Below are 23381 nucleotides of genomic sequence, written 5' to 3'. Positions count from 1 at the left end.
CTACATGCTGGTGGGATATATGAATATGCCTTGACCACACTTCCTTATCAGGCCCCTCAAGGGGTTTAGGTGAAGGGACAGACACTCTGTGAAGCCCAAGAGAGATTAATTGTAATTTAAATCAAAAGATGGTCATATTTTGGACCACACACAGCAGGAAAATTTCAGGCACTTAAGTATCTTTATTAGGGAACATTTAACTGGCTGCAGGCTTTCAAACACAAATGACTCATCAGGGATTCTTTGGATTGTTCTGCTGCACTTGGGCTACTCTTCAAATCTATCTTTAAGAAATGACTCAAAGAGAAAATATAGATAAAAAACAGCCTGAAGGCAATGCCGCAGGACTTGCTTACTCATTACAATGTAAAACACATATACATATATATATACACACACATACATACACACACACACAGAGTAGTAATGTAATAGAAGTATTCTAACGCAGTTTCAAAAAAAGGGTCTTGGCCAGCTAACTGGAAAATAGAAGTTTTCCCCGCCCCCACACTCCTTCAGAGCACTTTCACATGCAGGAAGTATGTTTCTAAAATTAAGCCACCTATTCTAGGTAAAAAATGATAAAAATGTAACAGGACAAAATGAATGTGAATTAACAACGTTGTACCAAAATGATGAAGTCTCTAAGTTTGTATTATTTAGTAGATAGTTATATAATCCTTTAGTTGCCACCTTCCCATCCCCATTTTCCCTGAATTAACTTTTCTACAGGAATATTTGAGAATGTCATAATCTTAACGTCAGTAGGAACTACCTAGCATTAGAGAGGGCTGCAAAATATTTTTCTATCCAATCCCTTTCACAAAAAAAAATGCTCTCAATAATAGTGTTTTGCTGTATAAAACAATTAGATCTTTTATTATGCGATGAGCACAGGAAACCAATTTTTTTAGTTCAAACAAGATCAGTGCCAAGATGGGTCATGTAATAAATAATTTTCTACACACCGGGAAAATTGAAAACAACCATTCAAAAAAAAAATAAAATAATGGAACTGTTAATGTTAGTGTGCAATCTCTTGTACACATTCTGCCTCACAAAGTAAGAGCACTGTCAGCTTATCTTTAGTAATCAAGGTTACAGGTCCCTTTAGTTTTCTAACATCAACTCAAATATGAGGAGGTGCATGCAACAGCAGCTACATGTTCTTCTAAATAGTTACTACAGACGTAATGACACCATGCAATATGCAACTCTGCAACCTACTACTGAGGAGTCATTTACAAAATTCACACTAAGCCCTGTAAAACAATCTCTTGCTCAAAACATGGCTAGGTTTATCAAACAGCTTTATCTTCTCACTGGGCAAAGAATTAAAGCAGTAGATCTCTAATTCAAGACTTACTGCATTTAATATTCTTTTCAAGGGAGAAAAATTAAAAAAAAAAGCTGTAGTAGTTTCTTAAGGATATCCACAAAGCAATTCAGAATGTAACTACTTCTAAAAAAAGATTTATTTTCATCCAATCTCTAATATTCTAGAAGGAGTATTTCTGACTAAAGTAGATAGAAGTTCTACATACCTCAAAGCCAAGTCTATCTTTCTCTTTCCAAAAACAGAAATGTGTAACCTTCTTGTCCCAAAATTCATCTGGCTTTACTACACAAACAAGTGATACCTCAGCAGGAACAACATTCTGTAAAACAACAACAACAAAAGTAAGTAAAATATTCAAGATTAACATCTGAATTCCATTTATATCGCACCCTCTATTCAAGAGCTTAATATTTACAGATATAAATTTTAAAAAGTCATCTAAGCATCTAAGATGCTTGTTGGCACCATCCTCTTACGAATTAGAGCGCACTAAATCCCATAAAAAGATATTGTCAGAATTAAAAAGAAAATCTAGCCTCTCTACTCCCAATATCGTGGTATAACCACTGGTAGTCCATGCTCCATCAGTACAGAATATTTATTACTGGTTCGACTGCATTTTATTTATGGTACTTCATTTAAAAAAAAATTAAGAAAACAAAACTTTCCACCTATGCCCTCTGCTATATAGCACCTTGAGAAACTTTTAGAAAAAAGTCTAAGCTTTAAGAAAAATAGTATTTGAAAATGGGCAGAATTCAAAACATTGTCAAAAAAGTAAGAAGAGACACGCATACTTTATTGTTAAATCTTGAATCAAGATCATATCCCATATCTCTCCAGTACATATTGCTCAGAATACAATGACAGGACAATATTAACATATAAATATATTAATAAAGGTATCATTGGGAAAGTTTTCAGCCTAACACACTAATTTTATCTACCGATGACCTCAATACTCACAGCACTGAGATCAAGATGACACTATGCATGCAACCTCTCTTCCAATACCTTGCTCAATTTCTAAAAAAAATAACTTTAAAAAAAAAAAAAGATGAGCTAACTCTATACAACTCAGAAATCGTAACTAATAGAAAAAAGGACCTATTTCAATCTTTCTCCATTTTAATGGAAACGCAAGTTACATAAAAGCATACAATATTTTTAACACAGAAGTCTCTCTTTGACGACCAACCACCATTTTCAGGAACTTGTTGTCCAAGCAGAGAGAAAATAAGTGGTCTGCAAAAACAAGTTGTTTTACATCATGTCAAAATTCTCTTTATTTCTCCCTTCTCAAATTTAATTTATAGATGTGCAACTTATGTTTCTGCAGACTTCCACCGGTTACAATGTCAGGAAGCCAGTGAAATCTGAGCACAGGCAAATAGCTACCTTCCTCACTAGCCTGAAGTTCACATTAAATGTCACAATTGTGTATTAACCAAAGTGAAGGCTCAGTTAAGACCACAACTGGAAGGCAATGGACTGAATTACTATGTCCATTTGTAAGAATAGCAATTTAGCCAAAAGTAGATGAAAGACACCTTGAAACCGACCAAAGAACCCATGAGGACAAACTTTGTCCCGTAGGACAACAAAATCAAATTATTCATATCTGACACACTTTCTGAGGCTTCATCTAAGTCTGCGAAGAAAATCACTCTGATAAACAGAGACCACTTTTTCCTCAATCATCATCTGTGGAGTTAGAAAGGCAGTAATTGAAAATGCATGACAGTTCTTTAACTTATTCACGTGCTGTATATTACAGTTTCTTTCACCTTTGAGTCCACAGAATAACCTATATTGTTTGGCAAAAATCAGATGACTTTATAATGAGCCCATAGTTCTGAAGAAGTAAAACAATAAATTATGGAATTTTGAAATCTGTAATTGGCACCTTTTTTCCTACTTTGTAGAACTTTTGCCTACAGATCTTTCTGCCATTCACAATTACGCAGACTGATGATGCCAGGAGCAGACTTCTGTATTTTTAAACTAAAAAGGTTTCATACCCATTGTTTTAGAAAAGTTCTGAGCATGTAATGAATTTGTCCCCGACTTGAGTAAAATGTATCATTCTCTTTTCAGATTGTTTCTTCCTGCACAAAAAATTTGTCACGGAACAAATTTGACTGTGATTTTTAAAACCATAAATTGTCTATTTATCAATAAATTACTGCTGTTACAGTAATGCAGCTAATTGGGCTTGTATCTATAAAACTAATCTCTCAACTACGAACGTACAAAAAGAGATTTACCTGTAGCATTAGCACAACCGTCTTTACCACGTTCCATTGAGATTTTCTGCCGTCCACTATCACAGTAAATCCTCTAGCTTTACATTTTTCACTAAAAGAAGAAAAGTACTTAGAAATAAAGTCAAATTCATGAATAAGCGTCATATCACAGTGACTTTGAACTTCAACCCTACTGAAAAACAGCTACAGTTTTTTTTCTTATAAGTATTTTGCCTTATAAATATGAAGTATGCTCAGTTAGAATAGTTTTCATTTTTAATGCTCATGCATATTAATAGATATTCCAAACTATAATTTGGCAGTAGCACTGAAGTGTGTTTCATAATACAAACATTTCTTTAAACCTCTGTACTTCTGAAAAGGTTTTATAAACATAAAAAAAACCCTTCAAGTAAAACCTCCGAAAGATAAAATAGAGTCATTTGCAATTTAGTAAGGAAGGCAAAAGAAAGCTAGTTTTCATAGGAACACTTTCAAATTGGTGCAGACTTGAGGATACAACTAAAAATCACTTGACACATGTCCAAGCAGGAAGGCATCTAAATACAGTTAAATTCCTTTTCTGAATGAGTGTCCTCGTAACTACAGTGCACAAAACGCCTCTACAGGGACAGAGGCTTTATATATAGTTCTATACAGAAAGTATTTTAAACTGACAGTGTCTTCTTTTTTTTCTTTTTTTCTTTTTTTTTAAATGAAAAGGTTTGAGTCTGCGTCCTACAAACAAAAACTTTGCCGAAAGAACAACAAAGCCAAATATTTGAAGGTATTTCTGCTGAAGTACCGAATGGGAAAACACAGTGAAAGCTTTCCTCACTCCAGGCACATCACCACAAAGACCTATCCTGCTCGTTTCAAATGAAGCAGGCAACAAGGAGCTCACAAAATTGGCTGAGCAGTCAGTTCCAAGAGGGCAGCAACCTCTGGACGTGACCTGCTCACAATCAGCGCAGCAGCAGCCAGAAGAGGGCATGGAAACGAGCCCGTAATTTTAGCATCAGACACCACAGCATTCCTCAAAATAAAAACTCTCTCCCTCTCATAAGGAAAAAGTAGAAGTACATTCATGGGATGTAGCCCTCAAAGCATAAGACGCATTCACAAAGTACATGCAAGTAGTAATTTTTAAAGGTTTACAACTTTGTAACTTTTGGTGGAATTCAGATCAGCATCCCTTGCCAAACTCTAAATCCACATGGAAGTCTGAAAGCTTCTCAGACGTGAAGGTGCTACATAATTTCTAATCATTGTTTTGCTCTTCTAGTCTTCCTTTCTGAAATGGAGAACTAGAGAAGTTCCCTTTTCCTGAACTGTAAGGCCTGATATTGCAGCTTTTCAGGCTGAGACTTTCTATCTATCAGAGTGATAAGTATCTGAAAATAAACTTTATATAACAGGTAGAGGAACATTATGTACTCTAGGGCCCAGTCTTTCAACCTGCAATCACAAAACAAAGCCATTTCTGATCTCTAGCTTACAAAAAAGATGAAACTCGCTTGTAACAGCGAGCATTGTATCTCACGTGTTCAGAAAATTAACTGATTTTTAATCCATATTTAGGCTGCGCTTTATCAGCTGCGGGTGGAAGACAAAAAATTTATCATGTAATTTAAAAAAGGAAAAAAGGCATCCTATTAATCTATTCAGGAAAAAATTATTTATAAATTTGGCTGCCTCTCCATACATATGTTTGATTTTGTTTGTTTAAGGAACTTCTAAGATTATGCATATGATTATCCCAGAATCACTCAGAAAACTCAGGCCTTTTTTTGTCCAATGTTCAATCACAACAAACCACAGAGGCAGACCAACACTACTTCTAAGGGCAGCAAGATGAACAGTGTCACTACAACATTTGTGAGACAATGCTTTCTTATGCTCACTGGAAACTCGTAGTATCAGCACCTGTTTTCCATCATTACTTAACCCATTAAAAAACAAAACAAAACAAAAAAATACAAGTGAGCTACCAGTTCTGAAAGGTTTAGTCACTTGTCCAAACAAACGTTTAAAACGTTCAAAAATGTGGCATGGTATGCATAACTGAATTCAAAGGTAAACATATAAAGTTACTTTACATGCAAAACAAGTAACGTTAATGTTTCATGGAAACCCATCTGGGTTTTGGACAACACGTCCCCCTCCCCTCAAACACTGTTCAGTTAGACTTTTCAGAACATAAGAGGCAACTAAATAGTTCAAAGAGTACGCGTTTCCTACTAAGGAAATAACATGCAAACAAACATGACAATGATTTTTCCACACTGCCAACATAAAGAGAGGTCACTTTTTCCACTCCACTGACAAACAACATTAGAAATGGGAACATTAAACTTTTCTTTCACACAGATTTCCCAGTTTGCACAGAGTGCAAAGAGTAGTTTGGTTGAAAATGCAGAGTTACTTCTACACTACTATAGCTATAGCCATATATCAGCGTGAGACTGCAGAATAGTTAATGCTGGCTAGAACAGCAATGCCTGCATCTGTTCCGTAAACACAGCCAAGCCCTTAACTCAATGAGAAAGCTTGCACAGATGATGATCTGGGATTTTCATCATTTTAAAAATAACAACAAGCTGATTTAAAAAAACCCAAAATTTCCATGACTAAAATGCCGTTCAATATATACGTCTACATTATGATGTTTTATGTGTAAGCAACCTGAATTAACTCTCTGCTTCCCTCTCTCCAACCAGAGCATTTTTTAAAAATACTCTTAACTACAAAAAAAAAAAAAAACAAACAGATCCACATTTTTAAAGCATTTGTTGATTCCAACATGCAAAGTAGATTCTCTAATTATGTTAGTTTTTCTCTGCTTTCAAAAGACAAACTGAAATGGATAAAAATAAGCATTTAGCTGAGGTGCTTCTTTCCTTTATAAATCCACGTCAAAGGAAAATGAAAAACAAGGCTATAATAAAGACCAACCTCAGAGACTCTTAAGACAAAAAAAGGCAGCAACTAAGATAAGATCCAGAACTGTCACTGTAAGCTTGCAGGGTTACATGAGCATGATGATTTTACAGTAAGGTCTGAACAGCAGGATATTTGAGTTGTAATTCAGCACAATTAAGCACTCTCTTAACTTTAAACATTTGCATAAGCTCACTAACTTCAATGATATTTCATATATTTTTAAATTAAGCACATGCTTAAGCACTTCAGGCTACAAAAACAGGCACTTAGCAAAGAAAGGAAGAGGAAAAAGCTTTCTTAGTTTGAGTAAGTTCAGCAACTGCATGACTATCCTTGTAAACTTATGAGTTTCATTACAGTGGCTCATTAATTTATACAGCAATGTAAGCAAGCTGTCATTAAAAATGAAATTACTAGAGAGATTCCAAGAAAGGAGTGAGGAATACACACAGCAAAAAACAAAGCCACAGACATACAAAATAAAAGGATGTAAACAATCATTAGTAGATATACCTTAGTTTATTGAAATATATTGTTTCTAATTAAAGCAGATGGTATCACATTTTAACACAACTGTCCATGTAAACTTCATTTTGCATTAAAAGGTAAGGAAAAATAAAAACCAAAAAAACACCCCTCCTACCACCAGGAAAGCAAGCAGCCCTGAACAGAATGCCTTTGAAATTACCTTGGGATACTTAGAAGGTAGTCTAGCGTGACACTCAGCTCATCCATACTTGTCTGTTCAAGGCATAGTGGAATTGTCAGAATGAGGCCACTTCTTCTGTCCTTCCCTCCTATTTAGGGCGGGAAAAGATCATTAGAAAGATGGGATGGCTTTAAGGTAAAAGAAATACTTGATACTTACATGGTCTCAAAAGGCATCAGAAAACTAAAGTTACTACGAAAATCACAACTGAAGTTTCTCCTCTCAGTTGTGAGGATTCATTCACTACATTTATATTCAATGCACCACCAAGAGTTCAGAGCACAGATCCTATCTGTACCTGTCAGTCTTTTATCTACTATTCCAACATAAATAACAGCGTCAAAAATTAAGTCTCCTAGGAGCATTTTTTGGCATATCTAGATGATGCTTTCAAAGACGTATCTCCTAGACCTTCTACGCTATCAGTCTGTCAGTAACCTGGTAAGCTTCCAATGTAGGCACGTACACAGCAGTTCCCAGCCGCACTGCACGACCTCCTAGACACCTCCAGTACACAAAGGAGGGCCCTTTACCACACAGACCCATGAAAGCACATGTAGTTGCTTTCATCTTCAAATGCATGTTTAAACCCTTCTGGCATAAGTTATACCAACAGTACTAGCAACAAAAATATTGAAAAAGCAGGTCCCACATTTATCCTTCCCTTATGAGGTCCAGTAACATCAAGCAATAGGTGATGTTAATGTAGTGCATTCAAGCAGACTGTTCCACAACTCTGGCTTGGGTTATTTTTGACTAAACAAACATTCTAGAACATCTCTGGAAAGTACAGTTAAGAAAAGTGAGTTTTAAAGAGAGAGAAAAATTTCTCCTTTGATCTTTCTTCTAGAAGACTGAGTTTTGAGTCACATGGGTATGAACCAGTAACTAGAATGGATTTGGACAGGGTTCTTTCTCCTGACTTAAATGGAAACTGAAGCCAAGCCCATTGATGATTACTGAATCGAGCCAAAAATAAATACTGACACAACTCCCGGATACATACTTCTACTATGTCACAAAAAGGTCAACCAGAAAATCCTGTAGAATGAAGCAGACCAGTTGGGAGTGCAACCGACTTTTCGACTATCACTGTATCTCCAAGTACAGGAGCATCACGGGGGATATTTTGAAGGCAAAAGGCCTTGAGACCAAAACATTAGCCCCTAAATGGCTGTTATTTCATCAGAAGAAATAGAGAAGGTGGTTTGTTCAAAATGGCAAATATAAGAAGCAGTCAAGAGCTCCAAAATTTGTAAGTGGAAAGACGCAGCACAGCTATCTTTGCTCCCTTACTTAATCACAGAGTGTCAATGCCCAGCTCATTCAGGAACTATCCAAGCTTTCAGTATCTTACTGCTTTCGGCATAACTTCCAGAATTCTGCAAGTTCCAATGATGAAAGTGCCCAGGAAGTCAGAGTAAAGGAAGCGCAGAGAAGTACACAGAATTTTGTTAGAGCGCACAGCAGCCTGAAATGGTGGGGACAAAATCTAAGCGTCAAGAGGTTCAGAGCGAGTTTGAGAATCAAAGAAAAGGTTCATCACCAGTCACACAGAGGTTGATTAAAATCAAAAAAAGAAAAAAAACAAATAAAAAAGCACAAAGGGATTCAGACTATGGGAACACTTAATTAGAAACCCAGCCTCCACCTCGTTTTTCAAAGTAGCTGCATAGAACTGCTCTTCACATCTCCCAGTCCTGCCAATTAAGTTTATACTACCATCCTGGGCAAGCAGCTGTGCAGGGGAAACAAAATAAAACAACGCCAAAACAACAACAACAAAACTTATACGTGCTTTTAAGATGCCAGGAGTTGATACAGAGATCTACCAGAAATGTAACTGCATCTTCTGAACATTCTTTATGCTCTGCTCTTGAATTTTGAATCATGTCTATAACGAACTTCAAAAGAAAGAAAACCTCATTTCAAAACCCAAACAAGTTTCTTTGTTTACCTTTTTTTGGAACGGACTGGGAGAAAGTAGAAGGGAAGTAGGGAAAAGAATTTGGTCAATAAGTAAAGAACATGAAGCGAACAAAACATACTTCAGAGAAGGATTTACTGCTTGACTTTGCAGCTTATTAAACCACAACTTCAGCTGTCTTAAAGTTTGTTTTGTTTTTTAAATCTTCAGGCATTTTTTTTAAACTAATGCTTATATCTACATTAAACCAGCTTCAAAATAAGCTTTCCAGATTCTGGAGTAGTTGAAAGGCTTCTCCATTTTCCTTCGTTATTTTTAAGAATACTTTTTCTTTAATATTTCAGCTATACAAGAAAAAGTGTCCAAAATTACAAGGAGTCATTTACATACATTTAGGGGAGCATTACTAAACTATTTCCTCCAGATTTTAAAAGTGCAATCGTACAAGGAAGATTATAATCTCAGCTTCATTTGGGGTGAGAGAGAAGCAAAGTGATTTTCTGTGACCTGAAAATGAACTTTTTCCTTCAGTGATTTTAAATGTGTTGTTCACGTGGCTAAAGCCATCAAACTGTGTTTTTGCTTCCTACAGGTATAATATTTGCAAAGGCTAAGTTCAAAAGTTGGTTACTTTTAAGTTTAAAAAAAAAAAAAGTTGTAAAATGAAAGCACTACGAAAAATTAGTTGAGTAAAGAAGCAAGAAAACACTGTCACAAATATTAATGAAAATTAAAAAAGGAAAATGGACAGAATTTAGTCATCAACCTGAGTGAGCCTGTAATATGAAAAGTAAGACTGCAGTCATGAAGGTGCTTCTTACAAGAAACAACTGAAGGGCAGCTTTGGTCCAAGCTCCAGTGTCCAAAATACAATCATAATCCATGGCAACAGCTCAGGACTCTCTCTCATACCCCCTGCCCTCTACCCACTTATAAGCTCATGAGTGATCCTAAAATGAGTTTTCTGAAGTTGTTCATTTTCGTGAAGGTGTATTTGGGAGTGTACAAACACCCAGACACACCCTCACATTTATAGCAAGTCAGCCTTACCATAGCTGATTCATAACTGAGACTTGTTCTTCTGTAAGCTACTTGGAGAATTTATGACAAATGCTGTGAGACACACATGCCCAAAACTATTAACTATCAATATTGGTTCATGACTTGTTTACACAGAGTTGAAAGACTGTGCTGTTGAACAGGGTCTTTCTTATGAAAGTTTAGAACTGGCCCATGGAAGCCTACTCATACAAGAAAGCAGATACCTAGAACTTTTCACTTTTATATCTGGATTTAAACAGTATTCAATGAACTGACTGAAAATTGTTGACATTCCACAAAAAGACCGCAATAATTAGCTAAATTCTTCTGTTTTGGGACATTTCATCTTGTGCACAAACTAAATGGTTTTCCCCCACCCTGCAAACACTATTACTAGGATTCAAACATCCATATGCTTCCTGCACAGTGATTTTTGTACCGTTTTTTGAACGACTGCAATATAGGTAAGTTCAGGTAAATATCCTGCCGCTCTGTCAGCGCAAAACGAGGACAAAGTCGGGATTATCACTGATTCTTTTCCCTCATGAAAAGTTATCTCTTATATAAACCACCAGCTATAACTATTATCTCTTTATCCTTCTAACAATCATTTTAACTCAAAACTGTATTTTAAAGGAAATATTGAAAAACTGAATAGGGCTTTAAAGGAATATTAACTAAAGTTATCCGTTAAGAAGAGTTAGCTATCATGGACGTAGCCTGTAACATTTCCCAATATTACCACGCTAAACAATAAAAATTATTTATTAAACAGTCAAGTAGATTTTTCTTTGATCTTAGTTATAACATTTTGATCTTAGCTATAGTATAGTAAAGCTAGACGTTGGGTAAATATTCGTCATAACCTTTATGTTTCAGAAAGATAAACCCAAACCAAATTGTAATTTTAGGTGTGGGGAAAACAAAAAAAAAAAAAAATCTCCTTTGTGTCACAAAAAAGCACTACATATCTGAGTTTTCAGTCTTAGAACCAAACCTGAAAAACAAAATCAGGACAAATTAACATGATGTGCGTTGTAAACCAGCAGAAGCGCTATAGTTTACAAACTGGAAAAAGTAGATTTAAGCTAAAGAAAACTATAGTCGTTACAAAAGAAAAATTCTGTATTTTGCACAGTCAAAGTGGCTGCTTACTTCATTTTGTTGAGTCAGAGCTAACTTTGTCCTTTTTTTTGCTGCTATTTGTAATAACCTACCAACATGCAACCTACATGGCCATTTGCCACCTCTAAACACAGTTTATGGATTCCAAATCCAAAGAGACACTGCTCCATCAGGAATCACTGTTTTGCTTCCAGAAAAAGGTGAGGTCAACATTATATGTACTAAAGTAATGCGAAGAAAAAGAGAAATACAAACACCACCAGAGAGCATTTTCCTAAAATATCATTTCTCTGATTATTTGTTTTTATTGCTAATGTATTATGCATGAAACTACATGGAATAAAATTGCTTTAAAGAAACCACTTTACCTTATTCCATATCAGGTCCTTTTACTCACACTGAAGAAAGCTTAGAAGAACTATTGTATGAATCTTTACCATTTATTAAAGTGTCCATCAATATCACACAACTCCAAGAGGGCAAACCTACTTAGCAGCAGGTAAGTTCTAAATGGTTTCTAGCACTTAAACTGCCACTTAGTAAATTACTTTTCACTAAGAACATCTATATTTCAAAATGAAGCAGGCAGCTTTAATTGCCAATCTGCAAAAGCACTCTAGTTAATCAGAATTTCCTTGAGGTGATCAAACCACCATACCATGCATCTACCGATACTACTGAAGAAATTGTCCACTGTCCCAGGCAATTTAGAAATTAAACAACTCCTACTAAAAAAGGAGCAAGTTTCACTTCTCAAATGACTGGAGCAGGCTAACTAGTCCCTAGAATAAATTAAAATAAAAGAATATTACAGCAACCTTTCTCATTTTATGAGGTTAAGCGTCCTGCAAGTTATCCACCTTCTCTAAAATAAGTATTCAAACACCAACAACCAGCACAGCTATCTGTGACAGCAGTGAAATCAGCAAGAACACGTCGTTCATCCTTCTTAAATATGTCCTTTTGGTTTTCTTTGGCTTGGGGAGGGAAAAAAAGTTAAATTTAATCTAAAATTCACAAAGTTTGAACAAATACAATGACAATAATTCCAGCACTGCCCGGATTAACTACTCGTAAGAACTAAAATCTGGCAACGTATGGCTAATTCTGCTTCCATCCTCTTCTATGTTGGAGAAAAGAATGGAGGGGGAGGTGAAAAGGAGGAAACAACATTTTTTTGAAAATTCCTGAAACCAAATACTTTACATTTCAAAAACCACTTACAAAACCAAGAGGGTTGTTCTTGGACCCCTGCTAAATCATTCCTTTATTTACAGAGCAAAGCTTCATGAAATCAACTTTCTGAAGTTGAGTTACAGGCTACAGTGAAAACAAGTCTGCCAAATGCCAGCAGCAATAGTTTGGCTACTAGATTAAAAACTTCAGAGATGCTTTTGAAATAGGACAAAACACTATGCTGCAATATAGTTCTGTTAAATACATTGAGCAAGTATAAGAAAGGCAACCTAAAAACCCCATCCAAATTACGTGGACAGGAACCATTTAAGGAAAACAGAAACTGTACCTGAAAGAAAAGCCAGTTTTTTCTTCAGAATGGGTAATATTACTGAAGCTTCCATTCTACTTCAGATAATTTTCACCGCTCTGAAACACAAGAAGTTAAAGTTGTCAAGTATGGGAAATCAATTACCACATTTCAGTAAAATGAGCACTGGCCAAAACACTTTTGTACTCTTGAAGGAAGTATAGAGCACCGTAACACAAATCCAACTTATAACATGTTCAAAGTGCTGTAAAAATTGAAGAAAATGCCAACATCAGACTCATTTTCCATGTAGATCTTTAACTAAAGATTTCTTCCTGCTCACCTTAAAAAAAGAAAATCAAAGCAGAATCTCAGCCAAAGACACAGCGATAATTTATTTAAGAGTCCCATTTCCCAACCCCATTAAGCAATTTGCAGGCAGATCATCTGTTTGGCTGGTCATTCAGGTATAAAATAAGATTAGTACTCTTTCCACTTTTACATAGTCTGTCTCATACTACTAGGAATAAAGTAGTTATTTAAATACCTCATGCTGCATTTATGTCTGGACTCTGTCATTAACCTGCAATTAGCAGGTCTTCAGTCAAAGAAAAGAAAAAAAAAGCCAGAAAAAGTTTAACATATAGATGACATGCTTCTGCTCCCTTTTGTCTCCAAATGCGTTCTTAGCCTCATCCCATTTTCATCGATTTATGTACCATGATTCACTGTGACTAAGCTTCAGTGTTTCACAGATAATCAACAGGACACTAGAACTACAACGGCCTCTTCTACCTTACACAGAGTAGCAATTGGCACCCCCTCGTGAGTCTTCCTCAGTTCATATTTTTATTTATGCCCTAATCTACAACACAGTATTGTGCTCTCCCAGTAACAAGCCTCAAATTTGATTATTCACACCTTGCCATTACTCCTGCACCACAGAAGACATGCTGCACAATTTTCAGATTTATTTATTCTTTCCAATTAGACAAACTTTCTTAAGAAAGAGATGTAGAGACAGATGAGTCATTCTCTCAGGAAACTGATGAAATTTCAACTGTGAAAGAATTAAGATACAGTCTGCTTATATCCACAAGAAAATCCCAACAACACACACTGCTTCTTCAGAAACTTGTTTTACACTCAAGTAGTATTTTTTTCTTTTCCTAAATGTCACATAAAAGAAATGGAAGTGCCTCACTTCACTAGATTTATGTGTGGTTAAAAGCTATTATGCAGTAACATTTCATTTACTGATAATAAACTGATTTTTGGTGTATCAAGACAATTTACTCTTTTTCAGAAATAAAGTGCTTGAGCAAACAAATAGACTTTGAGTGCTGCAACATATAATTGAGAATTATATATAGGAAATACATTAGAAGTGATTTCCTGATGACCGTTTGCTAAACGGTTACCTGTGCTTCTGAGAGGCACATTTAGAACAATTAATAATCCAATACAGATAAGATGAGCTATTATATCAAGTAAGAATATAATTAACATAGGAAAATTAAACTATGTAAAATAATTAAAAATAACCAATAGATTATTATTGAGTAAGCTAGGCCATAAAAGGAAGCAAAGAACAGTAGACAATTCTGAATATCAGGGTACAATACTACCATAAGCAGATCAGAAACAGTAAGAATTTACAAAAATAAAGGGAAGCGTTTTGGCATAGACCAAATATAGTCCAAGCTGTGCCAAAAACTGCAGAGTGAACACTACCAAGTGACAAATTGCAAAAGAATAGAAACCTTTATGAAAATATAAGGTTCTGAGGGATGCTCCATACAAAATATCTTTAAAGGAAGTATTTAGTAGGATAAATATTAAGTGTGAGAAATAGATTTCTGCAAGTTCCTAAACAAAATAATAATTATAAAAAAAATATTAATTCAGAGAGAATACTATGCATAGCAAGCAATCAGAAAAATCAACTGCTGCACTTGGTAGCTACGTGCTGTACCTGGTTTCGGTCACAGAAGGTGGCAGACAGCCTGGCAGGACAAGCTGTCACCATCTGTACGGAAACACATTTCCTGCTCATCAAGTTCCACCACGAGATGGCACAAAAATCTAACTACAGGTTGAGGTTTTTCAAGAATGCCAGAGAAGTGCCAGAAAAACATATGTATGGTTTAAGGAGGCCTCTAGACTGAGTGGATTTCAATCAGGTTAGAGGAAAGATATGAGGGGCAGGTTTAGTATCTCCACCAACACCCGTTTCAGGTAGGATCTGCATCTGGAAAGGTGTGTTCAAGTCCAGCACTCAAAAAGGACAAGAGGCTACGATACAGAAAGGTGTGGAAGACCAGTACATCAAGAACTTAAGAGCTTTATAAAGTTACACCTTATGAAGCCATACGTAGCATCCAATTAGCAGAAGAGAAGGGGTTCCGTGCGCTCTTTCGGCTAAAAGAGAACAGCCAAGTTTTGGCAGTAGTAGGTTCACTGTAATACATGCTTGCCGGGAGAGGGAGCCTTGGTCATTCACATAGTGTTGGCAGAGCTGCCTCTGAAGAGCAAAGGAAAAACCCATGATGGCATTATGGGTCAGCATGTATTTTGAAGAGATGGATTTACAAGTCACAAGGACAAAAACAGAACCCTGTAGTGCCAACACAGGGGGAACGCACACTTTATGAATCCTAACAGAGTTCTCATTTCAGCTGCGGGCTAATCCATTACAAGATAGTTAAGCATATAACACCTTATTTGTGGTATACATAAGACTTAGAAATCTTCAGGATAAGAGAAGGCCAGCAGGAGAGTTAAATTTTGGATTTAGGTAAGTGTTTTTTGTTAGATTTTTTTAAACCCTTACAGGCTGGACTGATGGGAGACAGTCACTAGGCCATGAATTCTGACCATACAAGCTGCAGCTGCATTACCCTAGGGCCCATGTAAATGCACGTTATTCCTTTTCTTGTCAAAGGAATGAGTTTCATTATGAACCAAAAGTTCAATGATTATTTTTTATGAAGCACAGACATAACAGTTCAACCACTTTTTACTGCCCCTCTCTGTTCCAAAGTGTAATGCTTCACAAAGTTAATTCCCAACCCTCTCACCAAAACCTCAGTACCTGCGTCTTTTTTTGTCAACTATATAAGTTACAGAAGGAAATAAAGAGAAATCTCAGTTTCTTGAAAGCATTGAAAGCACCAAGACAGGTTACACTTTAAATGAGTACTCAAATAAGCATCCTATTAAAACTTCCTGTATGCCTCAGACAAAAATGCTTTTTCAGGTTATGTGTTGCATAAAACACAAAGCTCAAGATGATCATTCTTGTCTCTTCATTACAACCACACTTTAACTACCCCATAGAAGCTACTTAAGAAAAAAACACTGCCAAAGTTAACATGAGGAACATGTACCTGGTAATTATTTTACCCTCTCCCCAAGGTATATTTCAAAATTACTACAGACGGTTCTGCAGCATAATCAATGAAGAGAGTACAAACTTACACACACTTCATTATCTTCATACCTTCACATAGGAACAAAAGTTTGTATAAACTTATTGACTCTAGGATGCACTTATTTCTTTGCTATTGTTAAAACATCAAGTTATTTAATATTAAAGCACTGCCTGGCTTTCTGCCGCAGTAGAAAACTGCTGTCCATCGATTAAAATAGTTCTTTTGTTGAATATTTCCTGGAACCAAAGGAAGTATTCTGTTCACAGAGAAGAGGGAACTGACTCAGAGCAATTACTGTTAATTTCTACCACCTACCCTTTGTTCCAGAAACTGCTAAAATTTTCAATTACCGCTTTTTTGTGAAAGTTTTGATGCATTCCATCTAGAAGGAAATTCTCACCAGAGCAAGTTATCAGACCATGCCAGAAAATCTTCAGAATTAAAAAAGGTTTAATATCCCTCACTATCTTCAACACTCCAGAGAATATCAGGATGAGTGAAGTTAAATACCATTTCTCTATTAGTAAGTGAAACAATTTGAAGAGAGCTGGCCTCTACTTTCCATTGGGAGCTGTCAAAGGTATTTTACAAAAGTGCACTGCTAAAAAACAGATATATTTAGTCCTATAAGTAAAACAAAGTTTTATTGTTCAGAGGAAGACAAAATGACAGACTCTTAAAATGGCCATCAAGCCTCCATTTTAAAATTAGGAAAGAATAATGAGAAACTATGCGACATCACTGTTTAGCTGAAAGGAACAGATCCAGTGTTTACTCATCAATAAAATAAAAGCATTTGGACTCATTAAAGAGAAAAGAAAAAAGCTACAGAATAAAAAAATAGGAGCACTGAAGAGAACAGACTTCACTTGAGGAAACCAAAGTACTTCAAAAATATTAGCTATATTTTATCACCTCCAAACAAAAGGCACAAGTTTCATATGCTCAAATTTTACAGACATGAAACCAAGTTAAAGAGCTTTAATCAGATTGCTGGAAATTAGAAACAATCTGGAGTACTGAATGCCCACCTCCAATATACTCAGCCAACTAAAATACCATATGCCAAATCATAAAACTTGTGTTAACAGGAAATATGCTAAATAAAAGAAATACATTAAAGAGCTGTACAGAACTCACTTAAAATGACTTGAGTTCTTCAGATAATTTTTTTTTAATCAATACAGCAATGTTCATCATCAACCACGCATTAATTTTTTTGAAGATTTCCAGAGAAATGGGGCAAAACTGAGTCCATACAGAATATTTGTATTTAAACCTAAATATTTGAAAGGTGCTTCAAATACCTGGACGAAAGACACAGCGAAAACAAAGAGAAAACTCTGCCCGCTACCCCCAAGCATAAGCTAATACTGCTCGTGAAGAAAATTCTCTTAAATACATAATTAAATGTAATAGGAACGGATGGGAATGAGCGACGGTAAACATATCAGCTACAAATTTACCAAACAGATAAAATGCAAATAATATTTCATGCTGCACTCCACTGTGGAATCAAATCATGGCTACGCAGACTTCATCCCCTATTATTTCTAGGCTCTGGAAAGACTGTAATGACACTGCTTTTACCCAATACAGTTTAAAAATCTTAAAAAAAAAGAAACACACACCTATGTGTACAACATGTATAATTTATGATTAATAAAAGCATCTCATCTGCATTTGCTACTACACATCTTCAGTCTCATATAATAAAAAATAAGTAAGAGCAGATGTCCAGACACTATTGAAACAGAAGGGAGAGGATAAAGAGAAGCAGCTCATGGACTCGCAATTGACTAGAGGACCAGAAGAGAGACACCCTGAAGATGTCAGAGAGAACCTGACTCTGCAATTAATGTGTGTTTTCTTCCTAAGTGATCCAGCAGGAACCATGCCACAAAAAGCATTAAAAATCAAGATGAATCCATGCTCAAGGAGAATTAAGACAAACATGATTACACAAATTCTTTGGGTCTGAAACACTTAATACTCTCAGTATGTGGAGCAAGATCTTTAAATGGATTAGTCTGTTCACAAACATCCCCTGTCAGTTTCAAAGAAAGAGTAATTTCATCATTCTCTCACCATATACCAAGCAAGAGAACATAGCTGTTCTGTTAAATACAGGACTAGAAGAAGTCTGCTTTCTACTCCTTGGTCTGCTGTGAAATACACCTACGGCTTTCAGCAAGCCATTTATCCATTTTAGTCTTCCTTCGATCTCTCCATCTGTAAAATGGAGCTGTTATATATTAATTCCCTCTTTACAAAAGTATTGGGATGTTTTATTCAGCAACGTTTTTAAAAGACTTGAGAGATTATAAGAAACTCTATAGATCTGCCTATAAATAACCAAGAAGCAGATGGGCAGCTACATTCAAAACTGTAGCAGCTTGCAAGTCCTGGCACAAACAATAGTGCAAATAACAATAGACATGCTGAAATACTGCACAAAAAAGAAAAGCCTCAATCACATACACTGATTTTTTTTTTTTAAATCAGCTTCTGAATTCTCAGCCTTCAAGATTAACAGCTTCATTCCCTGAAGCCACCATGCAAGTTTTTTCAGATGGTATGTTCAACCCACAAAGCACAAAGTTCACTTGTTCCACATGGAAGTAAAACCTGTGTGCATAAGAAACAGAAAGCTGAACAACACAAATATCTATGTAGCTTATTGTTCCATCTTCCTTTGAAGCTAGCTTAGAGCTGTGGGAGAGAGGGCATGTAGGTGTCACAAAGTCAGGGAGAAGACAAATAAAAGCATCGCCATATGACTGCTGCTACCCCAGGGTAATCTGAGAAATACACCAAACAAATGGCCCTGAAGAGCAGACAAAAGCGGTAAACATTCATTCATTGATTTAGTTTGTAATTAAAGAGCACATAGGCACTGCGTTACTCAGCTGCACAGTTTCAAAATAACAATAAGACCTGACAGATGAACAGACACTTAGGTACTCAAATGCAGATGACGACCAGTATGTTTAGAAGCTGTCACGTTTAAATGCTAGAGCCCTGTAAGGCCTCACACATATAGAAATGATCAAATCACAGTTTCAGCTTTCTGAACAGCTTCATTCAGTTATAAGCAGATTATTTTCCTTTTGATCAACAGACTTTCAAAAGGGCATACTGAAGTTTTATGTTGTGCCTGATTTTCAAGTAGTACACAAAAAAGATGCTCCTGCTCTTCCACAAGGAATTCATTCATATCAAAGGATTAAGCAAATAAAAATTACAGACCATATAAGTTTCATCAATATGCAAGCTTGTTTAATTTTAAGGCAAAAAACAAGCATCTCTATCAGTTCCATTACAAACAAACAGTTACTACTCTAATTCAGCAACTTTTCACAGCAGATGTATGCATGGGTTGAAAAAAAAAGTGTCCAACTTCAGGTTAATACTTGGGTTAACAACGTGCTAGGTTATCATCCAAAACATATTGCCACAGCCATACCAAACTGAAGCTTGGAAGCAGTACTCCATTTGTTCTGCCCCATTTTCAGTCGGATGCTTAAGTGTTAACTTATACCCTGCGTCTGCTAAGTACTTCTAATAATAGAATTTAGAAGAGCCCTCTCCTGTTAACTACTTCCTCTGTTTAACTTTCCGGGAGAAGTGAAGTAAAAGACCAGTGGCAAAAAGGAGTGATGAGCAATGTAATGAACAGTGAGACAGCAAATGGAGAACTGATGAATAAGAGAGGTTATGCCATCAGGGTAGAAAAAGTCACTGTTCTCATAAGTTTACTTTGATCTCAGTTAAATACTCATTTCACAGAATGGGAGCCCTTTCCCTCTGCTTTACAGCAAACGTCAAAGGGAAAGAAAGCAGAGTACAGAGCCCAGCAGCCATATAACTAAGAATCCATGCCAACATTTGCACTTATAGCTATGAAACATGACACCCACACCTCAGGCTTTTCATACAAGAAGGGCAAGCACAGGACAGTCTAAAGCAATTAGTACTCTCAAATAACACTTCTTTGGATTCATCAAAGGATGTGTCCACAGATAGCAGCTCTAAGCAAAAGATTAGGCAATTTGCCCTAATCCAAAGAAACACGCAGAAGGCTGTAACGATGCTACAGCGTATGATACACCAAAATGATAGCTTGCTTGAGTCTTCTAACTTTTTCAGGCTCAGGCAAAGCCAAACACATATGGCATATGTTAAATTGCAGCAGTTTCCAGGCCTCTTCTATTCAGAATAAAAGAGAAAATAAGTCTCAGGTTTTGAATGTGTCTCCACATTTCCTTTTCGGCCACACTTACAGAAAGAGACTTTGTGCTTACCTTTCTGCAGAATTCTATAGCTCGCCCTTGTAGGTTGCTACCACAGGCAACAGCAGAGTCAGATCTACTTTCTTCCCTCTCTTGCAACACACAGCCAATATAGTATAAGTTGCAGTCATCTGGCACGGTCCCAGCTGACATCAGAGCACAAAGTGACCACAAAGCAACATGATGCAATTTGGGAGGTGGCTTCTTCCATCCCATTCTATGTTGCAGTAGGTCAACTGAAATGCTATGTTCAAAGCATAGCATGGAAATTTTCTGTTCCTCATCACACCAATGAGAACCACAGGTTCAGCTCTTAAAATTTTACTTAGTTGGAAGTCACGGGGAAAGCAAGACAGAAATCGCACAGCCTGTAAATCCTCACGGACATGGTTTCAGAATCACAGGCTAAAAAACCATCGATGAATAGTAGAATAAAATGGCATACTTCTTCCCCAGCTCATTCTCCTGAAAAAGCCAGCAGTCCCAAAAACTTTTTATACCAGTTCTTAAAAATACTGACCAAAAGCAGTTTGTGATGAAAGACCACAGATAGCAAGCACTTCAATACTTCATAAATCTAACTAAACAGACAGTAGGAGTAAAAATAGTGGACAATTCCAGGCCAGAACTGGCCAAGTCAAGAGTCAAAGTCAAAAGACAAACAGCTGCACTGATGAGTGCAAGTGCTGGCAGTCTGGAGTTTAAAAAAAAAAGAAAAAGAAAAAGAAAGCTTTCCTCTGGGGTGCAAGATCAGAACTTCTTGTTCCTTTTATAACATTTACATAAGAGAATCAAGTTCTGCAACCTCATAACAATACAGCAACAGCCCTGGCTACAAGTGTGTGTGGCTCAGACTCTCAGAAACATTTTTTGTGCAAGAGGTCAGACCAATATAGTGATACTACAACTGTATGGAAGCAAAAAGAAATGCACTTCTAAACTTGGGGTGGGGGAGGGGAGCGAGGGGGAAGACCAGAAAAGGAGGACAGTTTTGAGAATAAATTAGGAGCAGGGTGTGGAGACATAATCATAGTAGACGCAGTAAAAGCATTTGTCCTTCTTAGGTAGAAAAACCAGACTAGAGGTAAGAAGAAAACAAATGATGCCTAACAGCTTTAACAAAAGCTAATAAAAAGACTGCTTACAAGTCTAGAAAAGCATGTTTTTGATACCTTACATAAAAAAAGTTCTCAGCTCAGAGTAAGATGTTGTGTGAGCCTTGAAATATCCTGAGCAATTCTAAATCTTTTCTTAAATGGGAATGGCTTGCTAGTTTTTCTTCCCCACTGCACAATCCATAAGGTAGTCATAAAAGGGATAATAATAAAAATCCCTGCAGAAAGAATATGTAAATAATTTGAGAACTTTGCTAACCTTAACCAAACAGGCAAATTAAAAAAAAAAAAAAAAAAAAGAGTTGAGGCATAAGTGACTTGTTCATCTGCATTTTTAAGTTTCAAAATATTTCAGGATTAAACAAATTATGACCAAACAAATAAAAACAACTTTGCTCCTCTTGAATTACTGTGTATGAGAGAAATACATCTTTCTCTACTGTGAACAGTTCTTTCCTTCAATTTTTGTGCCCATCTTAAAGATTCTGAACCTTTCTTCTGCTAGCCACAAATCAAACTGGCTGCAACAACCACCTGCAGTAGCTATAGCATCTCTCTCCCGCTCCCTCAAAATAAAAGCGATAACATTCCACTATCATAAATAAATAAATGGGCACATGTTTCAGAGAAGATAAAAACAGGCGCGCTAAACTGCTGCCTGGAGCATCTTACATGGAAGTAACACACTTGCATATTCGCCAGTGATGTAACTTGTAGGGCTGGAGCAGAATGTAACACCAAAGAAATAGCAAATACTACCTTAGCATGGAGAAAACAGACAACCCACGTTCAGAGGGTACACTGATAGGAAAGAAAACATTTTCACAAACACCTAAAAGTAGACAAGCCGTGACGCCTTTCACCTATGTATTTTGTGTCCATCCTGACCCTCTCTCTTAAGAAGAGCCATTTATTTTCTGACGTTCAGCCACACATATCATCGCGTGACCAAAACATCCTATTACATTAACATCAAACCCATTCACCTTATTCTTCCAGAATTTTTTTTTTGGCTTTATTTGGTCTGGCCAACGTTTATCCTTCACGAGTTCTCTCTCAGAACATCTCTCTCAAATTCAACTCTGCCAATACCACAGAAGTTTAGCTTGACTTTAAATTCTCATGCGCTTACTACAACTACTTCCCTTGAATCATTGCTTCTGTCAAGCACTAAGTCATACCTTCATCTCCTCTTAACTACTGTAATTTCCTTCTTAATGGATTCTTTATGTCGCAGCGTTCCAAACTTCAGCTTGTCCAAAATGCAGCAGCTCATCTTCTCACCTAGAAACAGGAAAACAACACTCCATATTCATTTTCACTTGCTTCCTCCTCCAGTAGGGTCCCCTGTAAGCAAAACTTCACTTCAGAATCTCTGATTCTCATTTAGTCTAGAGGGTAGAAAGCTTTGCGAGTGGATTTTTCTGCTTGCTCATTCAGGATGCTCACTCTCATTTCTCTTCTCTATGCAAGCTTGTCAACACTATAAGAACAGCATCAATCTTCTTCAATGCTATTAAGTTTTTTTTTCTTTCCTCACCTACAATCATATCTCCTAATTTAAATTAGAATTTACAAATCTCCCATCTACCACTTGCTCATCCTCTAATACATTAGAAAAATAATACTGTGTGAGCCACTGTCACCAACACTATCTCATACACAAGCTGTATCATTTTAGTGAGTTTAATATCTATGAATTAAGATGTCTAAAACAAACTATA

The 23381-nt window shown here is 36.4% G+C and overlaps 1 protein-coding gene across 5 annotated transcripts in view; it reads right to left on the bottom strand.

Annotated features, from left to right (window-relative positions):
• SESTD1 (SEC14 and spectrin domain containing 1) overlaps nt 1–23381 on the bottom strand; it is a 65054-nt gene that overhangs the window by 38479 nt on the left and 3194 nt on the right. For 3 of the 5 annotated variants that reach the window (XM_068948397.1, XM_068948398.1, XM_068948399.1), the window contains exons 3-7: nt 22839–22941; nt 12856–12935; nt 7217–7325; nt 3607–3697; nt 1545–1658 (exon numbers count right to left, since the gene is read on the bottom strand). In XM_068948397.1, coding sequence (XP_068804498.1) covers nt 1545–1658; nt 3607–3697; nt 7217–7325; nt 12856–12910 — 369 coding nt within the window. In that variant the 5' untranslated portion in view covers nt 12911–12935; nt 22839–22941. Of the gene's footprint in view, nt 1–1544; nt 1659–3606; nt 3698–7216; nt 7326–12855; nt 12936–20554; nt 20671–22838; nt 22942–23381 lie in introns of those variants that run through there. The other 2 variants (XM_068948401.1, XM_068948400.1) reach the window with 2 other exon arrangements.

Source organism: Struthio camelus, chromosome 6, assembly GCF_040807025.1.
Source record: "Struthio camelus isolate bStrCam1 chromosome 6, bStrCam1.hap1, whole genome shotgun sequence".
Classification (NCBI taxonomy): Eukaryota; Metazoa; Chordata; class Aves; order Struthioniformes; family Struthionidae; genus Struthio; species Struthio camelus.
Note: the sequence above shows the minus strand (reverse complement) of the source record. Positions and strands in the feature narration are given on the sequence as shown.